The sequence below is a fragment of the Dysidea avara genome, chromosome 9, assembly GCF_963678975.1.
Source record: "Dysidea avara chromosome 9, odDysAvar1.4, whole genome shotgun sequence".
NCBI classification, from domain to species: domain Eukaryota; kingdom Metazoa; phylum Porifera; class Demospongiae; order Dictyoceratida; family Dysideidae; genus Dysidea; species Dysidea avara.
The window spans coordinates 35,969,502-35,987,891 of record NC_089280.1 but is presented as its reverse complement, the minus strand read 5'-3'; the positions used below and the strand labels follow the sequence as shown (position 1 = coordinate 35,987,891).

The 18,390-nt window shown below is 38.6% G+C and overlaps 1 protein-coding gene across 2 annotated transcripts; it reads right to left on the bottom strand.

The window, feature by feature from the left end:
- Positions 1–10,153: 10,153 nt before the first annotated feature.
- Positions 10,154–18,077, bottom strand: LOC136266709 (uncharacterized). 2 transcript variants are annotated; one of them, XR_010706238.1, is made up of 6 exons: positions 17,753–18,077; positions 17,606–17,698; positions 17,482–17,544; positions 11,724–11,774; positions 11,610–11,673; positions 10,154–10,325 (listed from the first exon to the last, which is right to left on the bottom strand). XR_010706238.1 is itself a non-coding variant. In XM_066061714.1 (5 exons), the coding sequence occupies exons 1-4, from the start codon at positions 18,008–18,010 to the stop codon at positions 11,736–11,738; spliced, it is 453 nt and encodes a 150-aa protein (XP_065917786.1). In that variant the 5' UTR covers positions 18,011–18,077; the 3' UTR covers positions 10,154–10,325; positions 11,724–11,735. The 2 variants fall into 2 exon arrangements, 1 of the variants encoding a protein (XP_065917786.1); XM_066061714.1 differs by lacking the exon at positions 11,610–11,673.
- Positions 18,078–18,390: the final 313 nt, after the last annotated feature.

The window sequence follows — 18,390 nt, the reverse complement described above, 5'->3', positions numbered from 1 at the left end:
AACAGCTTAGAGGAATCTTAATAAAGTCTAACAGAGAGCTATCTGATGATAAGTCCACGCAGTTGAGTAAGATTTTATCTGAGTACCATGATGTATTCAGCCTGAGTGATGATGAAAGGGGAGAGACTGATTTAGTCGAGTTCAAAATTGACACTGGAGATTCACAGCCAAGGAAGCAACCAGTCAGAAGAGTCCCTTTTGGGGCTCGGCAAGAGATAGCCGATCAACTTAATAAGATGCAGCAAAACAATGTGATCCAGCCATCTGAAAGTCCATGGGCAAGCCCCGTCGTATTAGTGAGGAAAAGAGATGGAACACTTAGGTTCTGTGTGGATTATAGAGCTCTGAATTCACTAACAAAGCCAGATCTTTTTCCACTTCCAAGAATTAATGACCTGCTTGACCAACTGGGGAAATCAAAGTATTTTAGTACATTAGATCTCAAGTCTGGATACTGGCAGATTAAAGTTAGTGATGACAGCCAGGAGAAGACCGCATTTATCACTCATAAGGGCTTGTTTGAGTTCCGAGTGATGCCATTCGGGGTTACCAATGCCCCAGCAGTCTTTCAACGTTGATGCAGCGAGTGTTGTCCGGATTACAGACATCATCTACAGTTGAATTTGTCTCTGTTTACTTGGATGATGTGATAGTGTTTTCTGAGACTCTGCAAGGTCACATCAAACATCTTCGAGCTGTGTTTGATCGACTAAGGAAAGCTGGACTGATGCTCAACCCTAGTAAATGCAAGTTATTGAGCAAGGAGGTTGAATATCTGGGACATATTGTGACACCTTGTGGACTCCAGCCCAATAATCGTAACTTGGAAGCTGTGAGAAATTTTCCTCAACCCACCACCTTGAAACAGTTGAGACAGTTCCTTGGTTTGACTTCGTACTATCGAAGGTTTATTCCTGGCTATGCTAAAGTAGCCCATCCACTTCATGCCCTCACTAGGAAAGGAGCAGTGTTTAGCTGGTCAGCAGAATGTGAAGTGGCATTTGAATCCTTGAGAGTGAAACTGTCCTCTTCACCACTGCTTGCTTACCCTGACTTTACCAAGGACTTCACACTGGAGACTGATGCAAGCAAACTGGGACTGGGTGCCATACTATCGCAATATCAAGATGATCTGAAGCTACATCCTGTTGCTTATGCCAGCAGATCCATATCCAATGCTGAAGCAAATTATGCCATAACCGATCTAGAGACCCTTGCAGTAGTATGGGCTGTTACCCATTTCCGCTACTATCTGTATGGTCATAATGTTATTGTTTTTACAGATCATGCTGCAGTCAGAGCCATTCTTGGTGCACCAAACCTCACTGGAAGACACGCGAGATGGTGGAGTAAAGTCTATGGTAGCGGCATCAAGCACATTGACATAATTCATCGGTCAGGTAAAAAGAACCCACATGCTGATTGTCTCTCTAGACAGCCGGTCATGGCTGCACCCTCAGATAAAGATAGTAACACTGAGGTACAAGTTGCAGCCATCTCTTGTGAGCTACCAGCCACTATCAGTGATGTGCTACAAGAGGAACCCAGAGAAGCGGAGCATAATAGTACTGCATTTTGTGATGAGCAGATGAAAGATCCAGAACTGAGTTCAATTATTCTCTACCTAAGAGATGGAACACTACCAGGAGATGCTACTCTGGCCAAGAAAATAGTAGCTGAGTCAACTCTGTATGCTTTGTGTAACAATGTGCTATACTTTGTAGGTCCCAAGCAGACTGAGATTTCACGAGTGGTGGTGCCACAGCATTTGCGTCATAGAATAATGCAGGAACACCATGATGGACCATTGGCTGGTCACTTCTCAGGACCCAAGTTGTACAAGAGTGTGATACGGTGTTGGTGGTGGCCACATATGTATACTGATGTGATGAAGTATGCTGACAACTGTCCACAGTGTGCCATAGTAGAAGGTACAGGAAGGAGACAGAAACCACTACTACAACCCATTGCTACTGAGCGTCCCTTCCAAATACTTGGAGTAGACATCATGGAACTACCTGTCACCACTAGAGGGAACCGTTATGTGATTGTTTTTCAAGATCTGTTTACCAAGTGGCCCATGGTCTTCCCTGCTCCAGACCAGAAGACAGAGCGTATAGCAAGATTACTGGTTGAAGAAATAGTCCCATGTTTTGGTGTACCTGAAGCTGTTTTGTCTGATAGAGGAACCAACTTGTTATCGTATCTTATGAAAGATGTCTGTAGAATGCTTGGAATAGAGAAGTTAAACACTACAGCAAATCACCCACAGTGTAATGGGGCCATAGAAAGATTTAACAGAACCCTCAAGACCATGTTGAGGAAGCACGCAGCTAAGTTCGGGATGCAGTGGGACCAGTATCTCAGTGGAGTTTTATGGGCTTATCGTAACACCCCTCACAGTTCCACAGGGGAGAAGCCATCATTTTTGTTGTATGGCTTTGATTGTCGCACTCCCACTGAAGCTGCGTTACTGCCAACCAGATCACTGAAGGCTACCAATCTGAATGATTATCGGGAACAGATGGTACTGTCCCTATCAACTGCTAGGAACCTAGCTAAAGAAGCTAACAAGATCTCTCAGAAGCGGTACAAGACCCAATATGACAAATCAGCTAAACCATCTAAATCCAAAGTTGGAGATTGGGTATTAATCTACTTTTCTCAAGATGAGACTGGAAAAAACAGGAAACTCTCTCAGCCTTGGCATGGACCATACCGGATAGTGTCCCAAGATGACCCAGATGTTGTAGTGACCAAGATTTATTTCCCTGATGATCCGGCCATTCAAGTCCATCAATCCAGAGTACAACCTTGTCCTCCATCCTTACCAACAGGCTTCTTCTGGTATGGGAACAAGCGATCAAAACCTGGTAGACCACCAAAGAAAGTGCTGAAGCAATTGGAGAACCTGGACGCTGAAATGAAACATCAATCAACACCCGGACCAAAGATCATGGACAGAGAGTCACTACCAGAGCCAACAGCCACAGGAACTTTTCCAGCAGAGTCATTACCAGAGCCATCACAGACTAGTTCAACTAATCCAGCAGAAGTTCCACCAACAAGTGCTTCCCAAGTTAAGGAAGTCACATCAACAGATACAACCAATGATGAGCACCGATATTTTCTAAGAAGTCGAAAGAAGCCTAGTGCAGAAGCTCGGGTCGAGCTTATACCGGCGAGGAGATGATGTAAAGTAGCTGAGAACTGGGACTGTAATAAGTAACTGGTGATGATACGTGATGATGCAACCCTGATGTAATTGAAACCTTATAGAAACAATAAACAATTACTAGTATAAAAAACACTGATTTTGTAAATTTATTGCTGCTGCATATTGATGTGCTGATTCTTTTAATGCTGGATAAATGAAGTGCTGATTCACACATGCATTTTTATTACAGGGGATATAGACCCTATAGTTAAATGCTTCCAACAGATTGCTACAAAATTTAATTTTTTTTGTTCAACGGGATTTAACTGCTGCCTGCCTGCCTGCCTGCCTGCCTGCCTGCCTGCCTGCCTGCCTGCCTGCCTGCCTGCCTGCCTGCCTGCCTGCCTGCCTGCCTGCCTGCCTGCCTGCCTGCCTGCCTGCCTGCCTGCCTGATGGCATACCGCAGTACAGACAGGCAACCCAAGGTAAATCAATGTGTAAAATTTGTATCATGTGATCTACAAAGTTACGTAAAATCTTCCCAGGAGTATAGCTCTCAAGTGGATCTCCAACCTTCTACCAGCATTTTGCGTGAGTGTAAAGTACGTAAAATCTTCCCATGAGTGACCCAAGGGTATAGTGACGTTATTCTTTCCCATGAGTGACCCATGGGACTGCTCACGTTAAATCTTCCCATGGGTGCCCCATGGAATTAAGTGCCTTTTCACGTCAAGATGTAAACGACTGTGTCAAAATATTTAAACCATCCGGCCGGCATCCATGCACGTGGTACTGTAACCTGAACACTTTCGCTTCAAAGTCCTTAGTGCCCAGCTTACTAACTGTCCAATCATACTCTCCAATAGCTATGGCCTTAAGATCAATCAGTTCTCTTCATGTGGACTGATGAGTCGTGTTCTGGTTGAAGTGACTGCCGGCCGGGTGAAGTATGGCGTACCTGGCTTTATGGTGTTTGGTATCTTCCAAGTTATGAATAGCAGTCGGGGGATTCCAGCAGATATCTGTAAGTCATGAAAGTTGAGTGTTGATGTAACAGATTCAGGTAATGGTCAAAATGGTTTGTAGCAAAAATTATGCTCACCCACTAACTATGGCTGGTTTAAAAGGCTTAAACTATAGCTAGAGGCTTTTTATAATGACCTGTAGCTAAATATTTTATTAGTTATAGCTACATAATATTATTATGAAGTTTGTTCATGACAAAATGCCAACTGGAATAGATCATGTCCAGATCAATATATACTCTAATAGAGCAGTCAGTCAAATAATCTATTATACTGAGCAGTCAGCCCTGCTGGTATGCTAAGCGAAAAAAAAGTTACAATGTAAACCAATTATCTAATGACAAGTGCAGTAATGTGATTGTAAAAGTGACGTAAATAAATCAAAGTCAGAGGTTTCAATATTATGTGGCAAGGTGTTCCATTCTTTAATAGTTCTGGAAAAATAACTGTTCTGATATGACCTTGTGGATGAAGATAGTATGATGAAATGTAATGGATGGTATGATCTGGTTGCTCTGATCGATGGTAAGTAATATGATGGAATTGGAGATAGCAAGATGGTGATACAGTGCCTTGTGTAGGACTTGTAGCTAATCTAGATATCTTATGACGGGTCTCAAGAGATGGCCAGGATAGTTCACTTAACATTGCTGAGACTGAGCTAAATCTGCTATTACAATCTAATAGAACAGACACCACAATTGAAAATCTCCTCCATAGTTGCTGAGTATTGACAACTAACATCTGCAGCACTATCCCAGCATGCAATACATGGGCAGATTTAGCCTGCTAAGAATATTCTGTACAAAATTAATGTTCTTGTGTATGCCATACTTTAGGCTGCAATTTAATGATTTTCTGTTTTTCATCAGCACCTGCATGTATTTTTACTGTTGCACGTATTTTCCCACTAACCATTATCATCTGATATTAAGGATGTGCAGTTCAGTTTTCAAGATTGCTGTACTCATACACTATAGCTACTAGTTACCTTACACATCGTAGCCAAGATATAATAGCTATACTCATAACTGTCACTTGGAGTATATAATTAGTTATTTGTGCATACATCAATTGAAATGTTCTGTCCTGAAACATATGAAATAGCTTTAGCATCATGGGGGACTGTCCCTAGGTCTTCTACCCTGGTGCACCTCCCTGCCCTTGCCAAACTCTGGATCCACCCTTGGGATTCAAGTGATATAAAGTAATATAATTTTATGAATGATGGTGTTACCTCATAGCTAGCTCTGTGAGAAAATACCTACATTAGAAGTTATAACAATTATTTGTTCAATGCTAAATGCTATAAAGAGGGATTTTCCTGCTGAGCTATGCTGTAATACCATCATTCATCTCTTTTATTGTTTTGACTCCAACTTCTTTTATTTATAGATACGCTAGCTAGTTCGTTTAGTTTCTTGTTATAGCATATAGCTACAAGTGTGACTGTTCTATTAGGGTAACTGCCTTTGTATTAGAGTATTTCAAGTCAGCTTTACACCTACCAAGTCACTTTTCACCATGCTATCATTATAAATACAACTATGGGGGTGAGGTTATTGTGTTCAAATAATCAGAGGTATGGTATGGTCTTTGCATTCAATCAACCTAAATCATTAATGGACATGGTATTGAACCTAAAATATTATCATGAAGTTACAAGTATCTATTGGGTTTTACAATAGCGTAAGTTGTGTGCCATCTAAATAAATTAGGAAAGTGCTGATAAGGAAATTAGTGCCTCGATATGGTTTAGCTGCATGAAGAAGACAACAACCATTGTTAAAGCAATTCCTTCATTATTGAAGATGAAAGAAAGAGAAGCGCAGTGGCACACACTCATCAGAACCCCAAAAGGCACGTCCCACTGGTGAGTTTGCTATTGTGGTGTAAAATGGTGGTTGTGTTAGCTATGTTTGTCCTCCTGCCTTGGGACTGTACTCTGGCAGGCTGGCAAACCAAAATTTGAGTTTTGGCAATTTTTTATAATTCTGCATGTAAGTCATGTGAGATGTGTAAGATGATTTTTATGGCTGACATTTTAGGAGGCATGTGTCATTTTAGAGTTGATCCCTACTTAAAGTACTGTATTACTATACTGTTACTATACTGTTACTATACTGTTTGATTGTTGTGTATACGTACCACCTACCCAGTAACTTTCTGCCTAGCAATTAACTCTCTGTGAACACAGTGATGTTAGAAGCCAAATCCATGAAAATTTGGCATGTCAGAAATGACCAATGCAGTGTAACAACTTCCCCCATACACTTTGTATTATGTGTTTTGGGGCCATGTAACAAATGGCAAAGTAACGCATAACATGTCAATCCAGGGGGGTCTGGGGTATGCTCCCCTGGGAAAGTTAGACCATCTGAGATTGATTGTGAAATCAAAAATGTTATATTAAAAATTTGCTCGACTGTAGTATTAGGGTGAGTGTTCTATTATGTTGACTGTTTTATTAGAGTAGATATTCATGGATCTTGCTTGACCAGCTCAGTAAACTCCTCTGCATGGACTCTTACAATGTACAATAAGTTGGACTGAATAGCACTTGGTTAATGCAAGTTTTCAATGCATCTAAAAGGTCCAATGTAGCTCTCAGTTCAGTCACGAATATTTGGTGAGGCGACTGCCTACAGAGTAACTACGCTTCTGTGTCACACTGAAACAAAAGCATTGTGAACTCTGCAGGTTAGTTTGTGAAATTTACGGTGTTTCCATGATTAAGCACAATAAGGTCTATTTTTGTAGCAAACTCGGTGACTTCTTCACATGCAAACATGTGCCTTGAAGCTTCCACAATACAAAAGAATGGATTATTTTTATGGATAAATGGTCCTTATTTTCAGATCACTCATGGCAACAACTGGGGTACAACACCTGGAGAATAATCAAGAAAGCCAGAATGTTTGTTGCAGAATAATAATTAATACCTGGTATAGATCCTTTGTATTTCAATGTATAATATTGCTAGCAGCACAATGAACGAACAGAGCACAGAAGTCTAAGATTGAAAAATCATAAAGATTATATACCATAGGCTCCATAGCCAAATAACCTGTGTTCCATCCAGACAAGAGTGAATAGCCTATACATAGCTCAGTAACATTAGTGGAGTGACCACCCTACCAATATAATTATGTCCCAAAACTCAATAGCTGCTACTAAAATAATAAAATTTGTGACCGGCTGAACAAAAACTGGTTGTTTTTGCAATATTCTATTCTGTCATAAAATGTATTGAATTAAACTAGGCAAAAATATGCCCATTAAAAGTTTATGACTGGTACTTACCCACTGTGTATAGTGGTGATATTATCTCTGATGATGAACAGTACCTAAAGTATACCTATCATAGAAGTCACTATACATTATTGTACATATTGTATTAAGTCAGTTCAATATACAAGACTCACAACTCATGATCACCACGTAAGAATATGATAATAAAATGGGTTGGTAATTAAGATTGATATCGATCTGTGTATAGTAGAAACTGTATGCAATTTTCCAACAATCACCTTATTAGGTTGTAAATTGACTATAATGGGGATTCATTTGATCATACACAGCTGGCTTATAAAATTCTATTATTTTCATGCATTACATTAAACTTCTCTCAAAGTAGTTCTGTATTGTCAGCGTTCAGTGAATATAGTTATGGCCTGCGACAATAATATCAGCGCAACATGTACACCATGGACAAAAATATGTTCTCTTGCAAATAACAAGACACTGTACCCACAAAAATGAATTATGCAGGAACCCCAACAAGTAGCTACTTGACTTCAAGATTGATGCCAAATATTGATTCTCAAGTTTTGATAATCCCTACTATCATACACACTAGTGTGGTGGATACTGGCAGGAGCACATCGCAGCTATAGGATTCTATGAGCTGACACTGGTAATACTGTTTATCATGATAAATTAACATAACTGGTTATCATGCCATCACAGTCTTTGATAATTGGTATATGGTATATCAAAATATCGGCATAGGAATTTTTTTTATCCCAGCTACTTAATGGTTTAGCAAGCCACACCCTAAACAAACATTGAGGTCAGTGGCGGATCCAGGATGGGGCATTTGGGGCAAATGCCCCCCCCTTCAAGAAATTGCATACAAGATCGAGATACTCTAATAGAGCAGTCAATTACTCTAATAAAGCAGTCACAATGTTCATGAGGCAGTGTAGCTTACCTATGAAGCTATAAATAGGATTTTATTTCACATAACAGACGTGATATAGTTGGTAAGGATAACTAGCTATTATTGTTGTGACCTTTTTTTTTTTTTTTTTTTTTTTTTGGTCTTCAACTGGTTTTCAGCAAGTTTTTTTGGTCTTCAACTGTTTTTTAGAAAGGTGCCCCCCCTCTTTCCAAACTCTGGATCCGCCCCTGGAGGTTGCTACATTACAAGCAGCTACCTACTTGTAGTGAACTACATTCTTTGTTTTTGGGATGCATACCACTTCATATGTGCCAGATCTGCGAAAAGGGGTCTAATAGCCTTTCTAAATTCCCGAGTTTGACTACTCATAACTCCTTGAGTTTTTATCCTGTCACCTTCATATTACACTATGAAATAGTGCTATGTTAAGTGTGTAGTGTGACCTAATTTCAGGCTGGTACCATATCTATAACTCAAAGTTATGGGTTGTCAAGTACACACAATAGGAAAGGCTATAAGACCCCTTCAGTCACATATTAGGCCAAAGAAATACTGACTGAACAAGTTAACTATATACCAATATACCATGATAAATAATACTGTGTATTCAAATTTCAATACCACTGAGCACTAATACACATGCGTACATGCAATCTATTTATACTCTTGCATTGTGTGTATAGTCCTTCCCTTATACTATCTATCAATTCAATCACTAACAGTTGGTATGTGTTACACAACCAGTTGTAACACTGTGAAGCCATTGAAACACTGTAAAACACATGGATATGAATAATTTTAATTTACTACACTTTATATTTAGTTCTGGTGCACAAACATGTTTTAACTATGACTTGTTCCAGTACAAAACAATAAATTAAAATAATGCTCTTACACAGTTCCGCATACTAAAGAAGCTGTATGTAGCATTAAAAATAAATAAAAATATAAATTAATGTGACCGGATCTTGGAAAACCTACCTTTTGGGGACAAGCAAACATTTTGGGAAAACTCCATTGGAAATTTTAACAATTTTTTCAATATTATTTTTTTGCACATTTGGATAAAGCAACCATTAAACCTTCTTGCTGTGAAGTTTCACACCCATAGCTTCTTTTTCTTAGGAGATATGGATGATTATATGAGACTATGTAGTAATTTCACATGCGTGGGACAACAATTAACTTGCAAATTGGGTGATTTGTTCAGGTGCTGGAATGGCTAAAACTTAGTCTTAGACAATAATACATGGGATTTAATTGCAGAAATGTACCAAGAATACTTCATTAAACTACCAGAAATGTCTTTTAAAGTATTCTAGATGGTAAAAACGGAATTGCTGGTAAACAAAGTGATCTGTCACCATTTGTCACCCTTAATCACTCACAGAACTCAATACATTACCATAAAAGTTAGTTTGTAATGTACAGGAGAGAAAATTGGCCATATCTCAGGAATGCTTAAAGATATTAAGCTGAAATTTTGACACAAGATAGATGAGTACCCAGTACCTTATTTAAGCTATAAAACAGAAAATTGACCAATGTACCAAAAAGGTAGGTTTTCCAAGATCAGGTCAGGACACATGTTTCTCCCTTTGATAGCTTTTGTACACGTCCGCACACATACATGTGTGTGTGTGTGTGTGTGTGTGTGTGTGTGTGTGTGTGTGTGTGTGTGTGTGTGTGTGTGTGCGCGTGTGTGTGTGTGTGTGTGCGTGCGTGTGTGTGTGTGTGTGTGTGTGTGTGTGTGTGTGAGCGACGGGTGTGCAACCAACTATAGCAACATCAGCACATACAATGCTTTAAGGTACATTAGCAGTGTGAGATTACACAGTATACAAGTATGTTTAAATGGCTACCAGTTACACCAGCTGCACGTCACTTAGAACAGCATAAGCCTCATCATCACAAAGATGACCATCATGTAGACACTGATGGTAGAGGTGGTAGCAGCAGCCTGTGAATTATATCATACACAATATATGGCTCAGTTAGGATTTATATTATCTGAACATCACATGCATACCTGAAAAGACTGTTCTATTAGAGTATTTGCTGCCAATATATATTCTTAAGTCTATAAGGAAAATTTAAGAATTTCAAACTTAATAGGAATCATATAGAAAAAAGTAGGAAAACAAGGGAGGTCTCCTACACCTGAAGATATACTAGTAAACATTTAATCCCTAATTCAGTCTTGGGTATAGTATAGCTAGGGATTAATTGTCCACTATATAGTATTTCTATGATCCCTAATCAAGCTTAAATTCCCAATTTTTCTTATACTTGTTTGTTTACTATTTTGCAACATTATTATTATAACTGGTGAACCCGCTCACACTGCATCAAAAAAAACTAGAGCACCAGAGTTAATGATCTTGTCTGAATGCACACCCCACCTATCAATTACTGACTAGAAAGCGAATGGCCACTACGTTTTGCTTTCAGCTATGTTCAGCCCATTACACAGCACTACACATGAAGAACAATTGGAGAAGCGTCTCTGCAATCAATCCAGTCACCACAAAAAATACGGACAATTCATGCACCCCAACTGTCAATTACAACCTTGCAATAAAAAAATTACTGATCATGACTCGTAACATAGATATTATATATACGCTACACATGTAGTACATAACATCTATGCTCATAAGTGGCCATTACGCTTCACTTAAAGTTATGGTCAGCCTATTTCACATTGTAACATATGAACAACAGTACAAGAAGTGCCCCTGCAGTTACCATGGAAACTATGGATGATTCCTGACATGTTAGCTATTGCAAATCAACACCTTGGGCTGTCAGCAAAAAGAAATGGGACACAAAGGAGGACAAAGGTAAGTCCATGATGTGTGCATTGTACACATACTGCGGTATGCCACAAGACACATTTCTGGATGAAGTAATGTCAAACAATCAAGCCCGTGGCCTTAGCCTTATCAAATTATGCTTGTCTGAAGGCAGTATCAGTCAGTCAGTCAGTAAAAAATTCCACTAAATATAAATTTGTAGCAGCAACTTTTTGGAAGCATTTCAGGTCATATTAAAGGCACTTTTGGGCCAATACTGCCAAGGCGCCATGAAGGTATTGTGAGGCTGATTTTAGGGGAATAATTTTGGCCAAAAAAACCCAAACCCTACTTTATAGTACTACAGTACTGTATGATTTGAATAAATCTCATCTACGACTAATGGCCAGTGTTCAGATAACTAAGACCCACTGGTACACAACACATACCCCACAGTAACCAGGTTGTGATATACCACACTGATTGTAGAACAGGTCGGTAACATTGGATACACTGTAAAAATATCATTACATATAGCTATGGAAACATTGATAGTTCCACACCTTTGTGATGATTCAGTGTACTCTCTCATACAACATCCTGCTCCTGAATGCCTACACGTAATATAAAAACTTGTCTGCACATCTTGTAACCACAATCATGTGATTAAGTTATTAGTGTACATGATCAGATTTACACAGTCAGTGACATTGCAGGAAGGTGGAAAAACAAACTTCAAAATATGTAATACCAATAGTTACAATGGCTGAAAACATAAGATGTCAGATGTATGCATTTTGTAAGATAATAGCACCTGACAAACAGCATCCTCCATTTACATTGAGTGCGAGAACTTCAGTCTCATGCATGTAGCTTAAAAATTTTCTTTTACCCACTCTACAAGGATGATATGGCTCAATGGGACTATGAGGATTTGTAATACAAAGGAAAAACTATAACAGTGGGAAGCCATTGAGGGTAGCTTCAACTTCAGCGAGTCTCATCAAGTCTAATCATAAGTGAGCATAACTATTTTATCATGTGCTTCTTTGCAGCACAACAGAATAGTATCAGGGACTTGACAAGGGTAAAGATTTCTAAAATGCTGATGGCTGGTCAGTGGAAAGAGATAGCCTTTACTTTAAGTGAAATGGGTGAAAGGGAAGAGCACAGCTTACAGTGGGTTCTAGAATTTGATCTGTGGATGTGACAGGCATTTACTCTTGAGGAAACGCAAGACACTAAAATGAAGCATCCACAGTAAATACTTTCAGTAATGTACATTGAGACTATGTAAGGACAGACACATGTAGTTTCCAAAGTGTTTCTGGGGTTATTTAACAGAAACTATTTTATTAGAATTTCCGATTGCTCTATTAGAGCATTTTGATCTTTTTTCAACGGAATTGTGCAACCAGCAGATTTCCCTACTATTAAAGCTTAATTATGCTGGTATACTCACTGCACCCTACTTTTGCACATATACTTAATTTCAATGTTGCAACTAGAACAATAAATGGGTCAATCTGGATGGTGTGAGCAACTGTAATAATACCAAGACCTACTTGATTTACCACATTCTATACTCTACAATTATGATATCTTTATGTTTGATCCCTCAAGAGACAGACATGTGTGTATCATACAGTACAGTAGTACTCTGTGTAGTACAAGGTTTGGACTTCCTTACAAAAAATATTAACTATACGTATAACCAAGCCCAAATGTGCCTTCAATACAACCCAAAATGCTTTCAATAAGGTGCTACTAAATTCATTTGTTAATTTTTATTTAGTAAAATTTTCTACTGACTGACTATATATCTTGTGCCTTCAGCCAGTCATATTCCTACAACAGATAAGGTTATGAGTTTGCATTTGTACAGTTAGCTGTTCTCTTCAACCCAACAGGTGCCTTTTGGTATACCACAGTATGTACAAGTCATACACGTATCAGATTTACTTTGTTCTCCTTTGTGTCCCATTTCATTTGCTGACAGCACATTCAAGGTATTAATTTGTGGTAGCACATAATGGCTTCCTTGTGCTGACTATCATATGGAAATTCTGTAATGGCCAGATTGACTGTGGAGGTGCTTCTTGTGCTTTTCTTTGTTCATAACATTGTGTAATGGGTTTGAACATATATAGCTGAAAACAAATTAAGTGTAATGGCTATACTTGACTTTCCAAAGACACAAAAGTAATTTTATGATATGTCAGGCACCATTCTTTCTTGTGACGTGTGGGTTCATCATACAGTGGAACCTCAGTTATCTGAACCCCTTGGGACCAGGGGTGGTCCGTAAGTCGGAAAAGTCCATATGTCTCAAATTGTATATAAATAACCTTAAAATAGCATAAAGAACATTTTTTTTTAAATTTCAGTATTATTCCACTACCCTAATAGAACAGTCACTACTCTAGTAGAGCAGTCATTCCGTAGTTCGGTTAACCAAGAATCCAGATAAGTGGGGTCCGGATAACCTGTATTTTACAAAAAAGTAATCAAATGTAAGAAAAATTTGGAATCTTAAGTTCAGCTAGAGATCATAGCTACATAAAAAGTATAGTGAAAGAACATGAGATCACCTACACATCTGTAGATATACTAGTGGACAATCAGATAGTGATGTAGTTATATACTTCAGCTTATATTGGTAGGTAAAATTACTTCAAAATAATAGGGCAGTGTCAAGTCATTCAAACACTTTTATTCCTAGAATTATACTAGATGTTCAGATATGACAGGAAATTTGACAGAAGGAAAAGTTGCACACTTGATCAGTTTTGATAAATTAAATGTTGAAAATCACATGATCTTAACATGTCTTTTTGGGGAACCTAGTATAGCTAAAGGGTGAGTTGCTATGTAGCCAAACATTCTAATAGAGTAACTTATTAATAGAGTAACTTATTAATAGAGTAACTTATTAATAGAGTGCTTTGAAAATTCAGTTGGAAAATAAGAAAATGTAGAAAACATAAAATTCAGTTGGATATTTTCTTATAAATGTCTTGTACTGTTCTATTAAACTATGGGGTACTTGTCAAATTAAAATTTGATGAATTAACTGATTCATCAAATCTGCCAACTATTTCTTTCATCAAAATTCGCTGTCGCATGGTAAGTGAATTTGTTTGGATAAGTTGATGTTTAATTACTCTAGAATGAACACCAGCAACAAATACTCTAATAGAACAGTCACTTGTGTGTTCAGATAACTGAGGTTAAGATGCTGAATGTAACATAGTAGCACATAAAGTAGTCTATTGCAATTTCAAGAGCTGGCCATGTGTTATCCAACAGAGGATCAATCCACACTTCTCACCAACTGATAAAGTGTGACCTATTACTAAAAGCCACACAGCCATTTCTAGCCTGTTATAAATAAGCCCTGTAGCTATTATTCCTTCTTGTAACAATCCAAATACTCAAAAAGACACTGCCTAGTTCAGTAATGTGATGAGGGACCTAAATGATGTTTACTATGAGAACACTGTTGTTCTTTTTTGGCAAATTACTTCCAATTTAATAATCATTACTATCACATTAGTTTTGTCAGAAATGTATTTGCTTTTGGTTAAGGGGCTCATATAAAGTTCATAATATATACACTGTATACTGAGGAGTATCCTACTATCATATACCCTGTAGAAGGGTGTATCATGAAGTTATGATGTAGCACTTCTGAGTTTGCCCATTTCTTCTTTGTATAATTAGTGACACCATTAGTTGAACATGAAATCATTTGAATGAGTGCCTAACAACACAGCTAGAAACCAAATTAGCCCCAGCTCTAAGATTTCTCACTGGACTACAATTTTCTTATGGCTGCTTGTATGTCACAAACCACAACATCTTGTCATTACGTCAGAACCTCACAATATGCCAATATATGTGAGTAGGATACTCTCCTCAGGCTCAGTATATATGTTATGGACTCGTGATATAAGCCAACCCAATAGTGGCCAGATTGAATGTGGTCTCCTGCCCTTTGAGTAGACATCTTTGTTACTAGATAAAATTGATGAAGTCAGTTGGTTTATATATTTATACTAGTGTAAGAAATTTTACTTCATTTGAGTAGGAATCATAGAAATACACAAGGGAGATCACCTATACCTGCAGCTATACTAGTGGCCATTTATCCTTACTTTGGTCATGGCCATATACACTGTATATGACTGAAGTAAGGATTAAATGTCCACTAGTATAGTTGCAGGTGGAGTTGACCTCCCTTGTTTCATTGCTTCTTATTTTTATGATTCCTACATAAATTCCTATTTTTCCTTACCCTTGTTGTTTACTGTTTGTATATAACATAAAGGTGTACCAACGTACTGTAAAGGACAGAATGGCACAGGCCAGACATATCATGAAAATCAATTGAGCAACTTAACATGTGTCCCAGCTATCAGTTACTGGAAAGCAATGTAACCATTTTGTTGTCATTGTTGTACTCATTATACAGTATTTACAAAGGAGGAACAGTACAAGAAGGCTTCTACAATCAATCCAGTCACTGGCAGTTAAATGGGTGCCCCCAATTACTGGTAGGTGAACAGTCATCCCACTTTATTATCAAGTACATTTCATCTGTTACACAGTGTTACAGAGTGTTATAAACAAAGAACAGTATGAGAAATGCCTCCACAATCATTCCAGTCACTTGGAAATTATGGAGGATAATTGTTGTGACAGCGCCAGCTGTACCGATAACACCACACAATGACACACATTACTGTGGATCAAGTGGTGACCAAGTGATGTCAAACAGTGAAACAATCAAGCCCATAGTATTGCAACCAAAGATGAGTTATGCTTGGCTGAAGGCATCATTTAACTAGTTATGTAGTAGAAAATTCAGTTGAATATATGAGAAATTTAAAACTCCACAGAATCTTGTTGGAAGGGAAGGAATTGGTTTCTGAAGGCAATTTTGGGCTTGGTTATGCCTAACCAATACTGTCAAGCTGTTATGAAGGAAAAGTGAGGTTGGTTTAGGGTGAAATTTTTGGGTAAGAAAGCCCAAAACTCCATAATCCTTACTGCACTGTATGATACAAGAGCTCCATTAAATTACTGTGATAGAACACACATAACAAAATACTCTAACAGAACAGTCACTTCAAATGTTGACTGATGTGCTCAGATAACTGAGGGTGTTGTTATATTACTTTAGACTTTATTTAGGCTGCTTTTGGTGGGTAATAAATCTCATATACTCCACCTTGTTTTCTAATATACTCCACGCCTTCAGGCACAATATAACATATGCTTAAAACCTAGAAATCAGTATGCATTTTTCACATGCAGTGATGTAATGAGGACGCTTAATTTTGTCGTGTGAGCATGCATAGTTGCCATGGTGTTAGTATTATTGCAAGAAAATGAACCACTTTTGCCAAGCCTACAGCAGAAACAGCCATGGATGAGGTAAGTAATTTGAGTGTAATGTGAAATAGAGTCTAAAGCAGTTATACGGGCACAATGTAGTCTATGAAATTTGTAAACCCTTAGGCCCTTATATTAGTAGCGCCCTCACTTCGCTCGTGCGCTACAGCCCGGGCCTTCAGGTTTATAAATTTCATAGACTCTACATTATGCCCGTATAACTATTATATACAATAGATGATACGGTAGCATTAGTATAGATGAAAAAATTACATGTGTGTCACCACTAATCACTGGTTGGCTGGAACATTACTTTTCTTGAGAAAAAAATCCACTTTTTAAAAGCTGTTTTTCAGGATCCATGTACATACTACTATAGGTCTTGATATTTAGTATACAGTTAAATGGGCCACTCCAAATGAGACCATATAGTTAGTTTCCTGTACATGTCCTCCACCAGTATTACACCTGGGCAGTACCCACATTGAATTTTTATTATTTCTCCAAAACCATTTCCTGTGCTTCTATTATGGAAAGTTCCCATGGAACCTTCCATTTTGCATTGCTAAGAGAACAATGAATACCTAGAAAGAATGGTGGTTGCTAGTTACTCACAAAGAAAGGGTATTCTAATAGAGCAGTCAGCCCACTGCATATACCAATTGAAAACTTTGACTATGTCTCATTTGGAGTGGCCTAAATAGTACTAGTTGTTGTGTTGTATGTAGTTTTGAAATATGTATTCTATGATTAAATGTGTACTCCTAGTATAGAATGACTTAGCTAAGTACATGCAGCGGATTAAAATAATCAATCAATATGGTTAGGCCTCTCAACATATCCACACACCATGCCCTGTACATATCTATGTGATTTGTCATTGACTAAAAGTTAGTACTACTCTAGTTCTGTTGGCTTACGTACCGTTCTACAATCATCTGGACAACCGATATTGGTGAAAACAGCTGATGAGTTGCAGTTATTCACCTGTCAACAGAACATGCCCATATTGATAACACACTGAGTGGATTGAAGTGTTACTACTTACCTCAGGGAATACACCACCAGATAGTACCGACCAACAGTACTGCCCTGCTCCATTCACCGTGCAACCAATCGTGCTTATGGGGTGCGGGTCATTCTACATAATGTGAGGGTAGCTAATTCCAGCAAATGGTTGCTATGTAAAACTTACACCGGGAGATCTGCAAGCATTGGTCCATGCTCTCACGAGGCTGAAGCAGTTAGCATTTCCACACACGTACTGAACTGCAGTGTCGAAGGCACTCTGTGAATTGACTGTCGGATCATACGTTAAGACAGTCGTGGTGTAGTTCTGACATTGAGTAGCGTTCGCCAGGGCCAGAGACGCCTGGGGACATTCATTGGCAGAACACAGTGACGAATAAGTCACAATAACGGCCAGCACGAGGAGCGAAAACCATCCCGACATACTGAACACTTTACGCTAACACTAGGTTGCGGCAGGTGGAGCGGATCGATGAACAACTCTCAGTGAACAATCTAACCAATCACAATGCAGAGCCATTACGGGACCGCGCAAATCAATTTCTCACGTCGCATGCGTCGGCTAAGCGCGGCCCTCGAATCTTACCAGTAGGCCACTCCAAATAAATCCCGTTTCTCCTCATCTCGAGCTGAGAGAGAAACTATCATTGGTGATGAACAAACAAACAAACAAACAAACAAACAAAAAATTAATGTAGCTAGCTACCGGCAAGTGTGTGAGTGAGTCCTCGGACACACACTACCACTGACAGAGAGGGCAATAGGATGCCCACAAGTGGGTGTGGCAAGGGAAAGAGGAAGAAG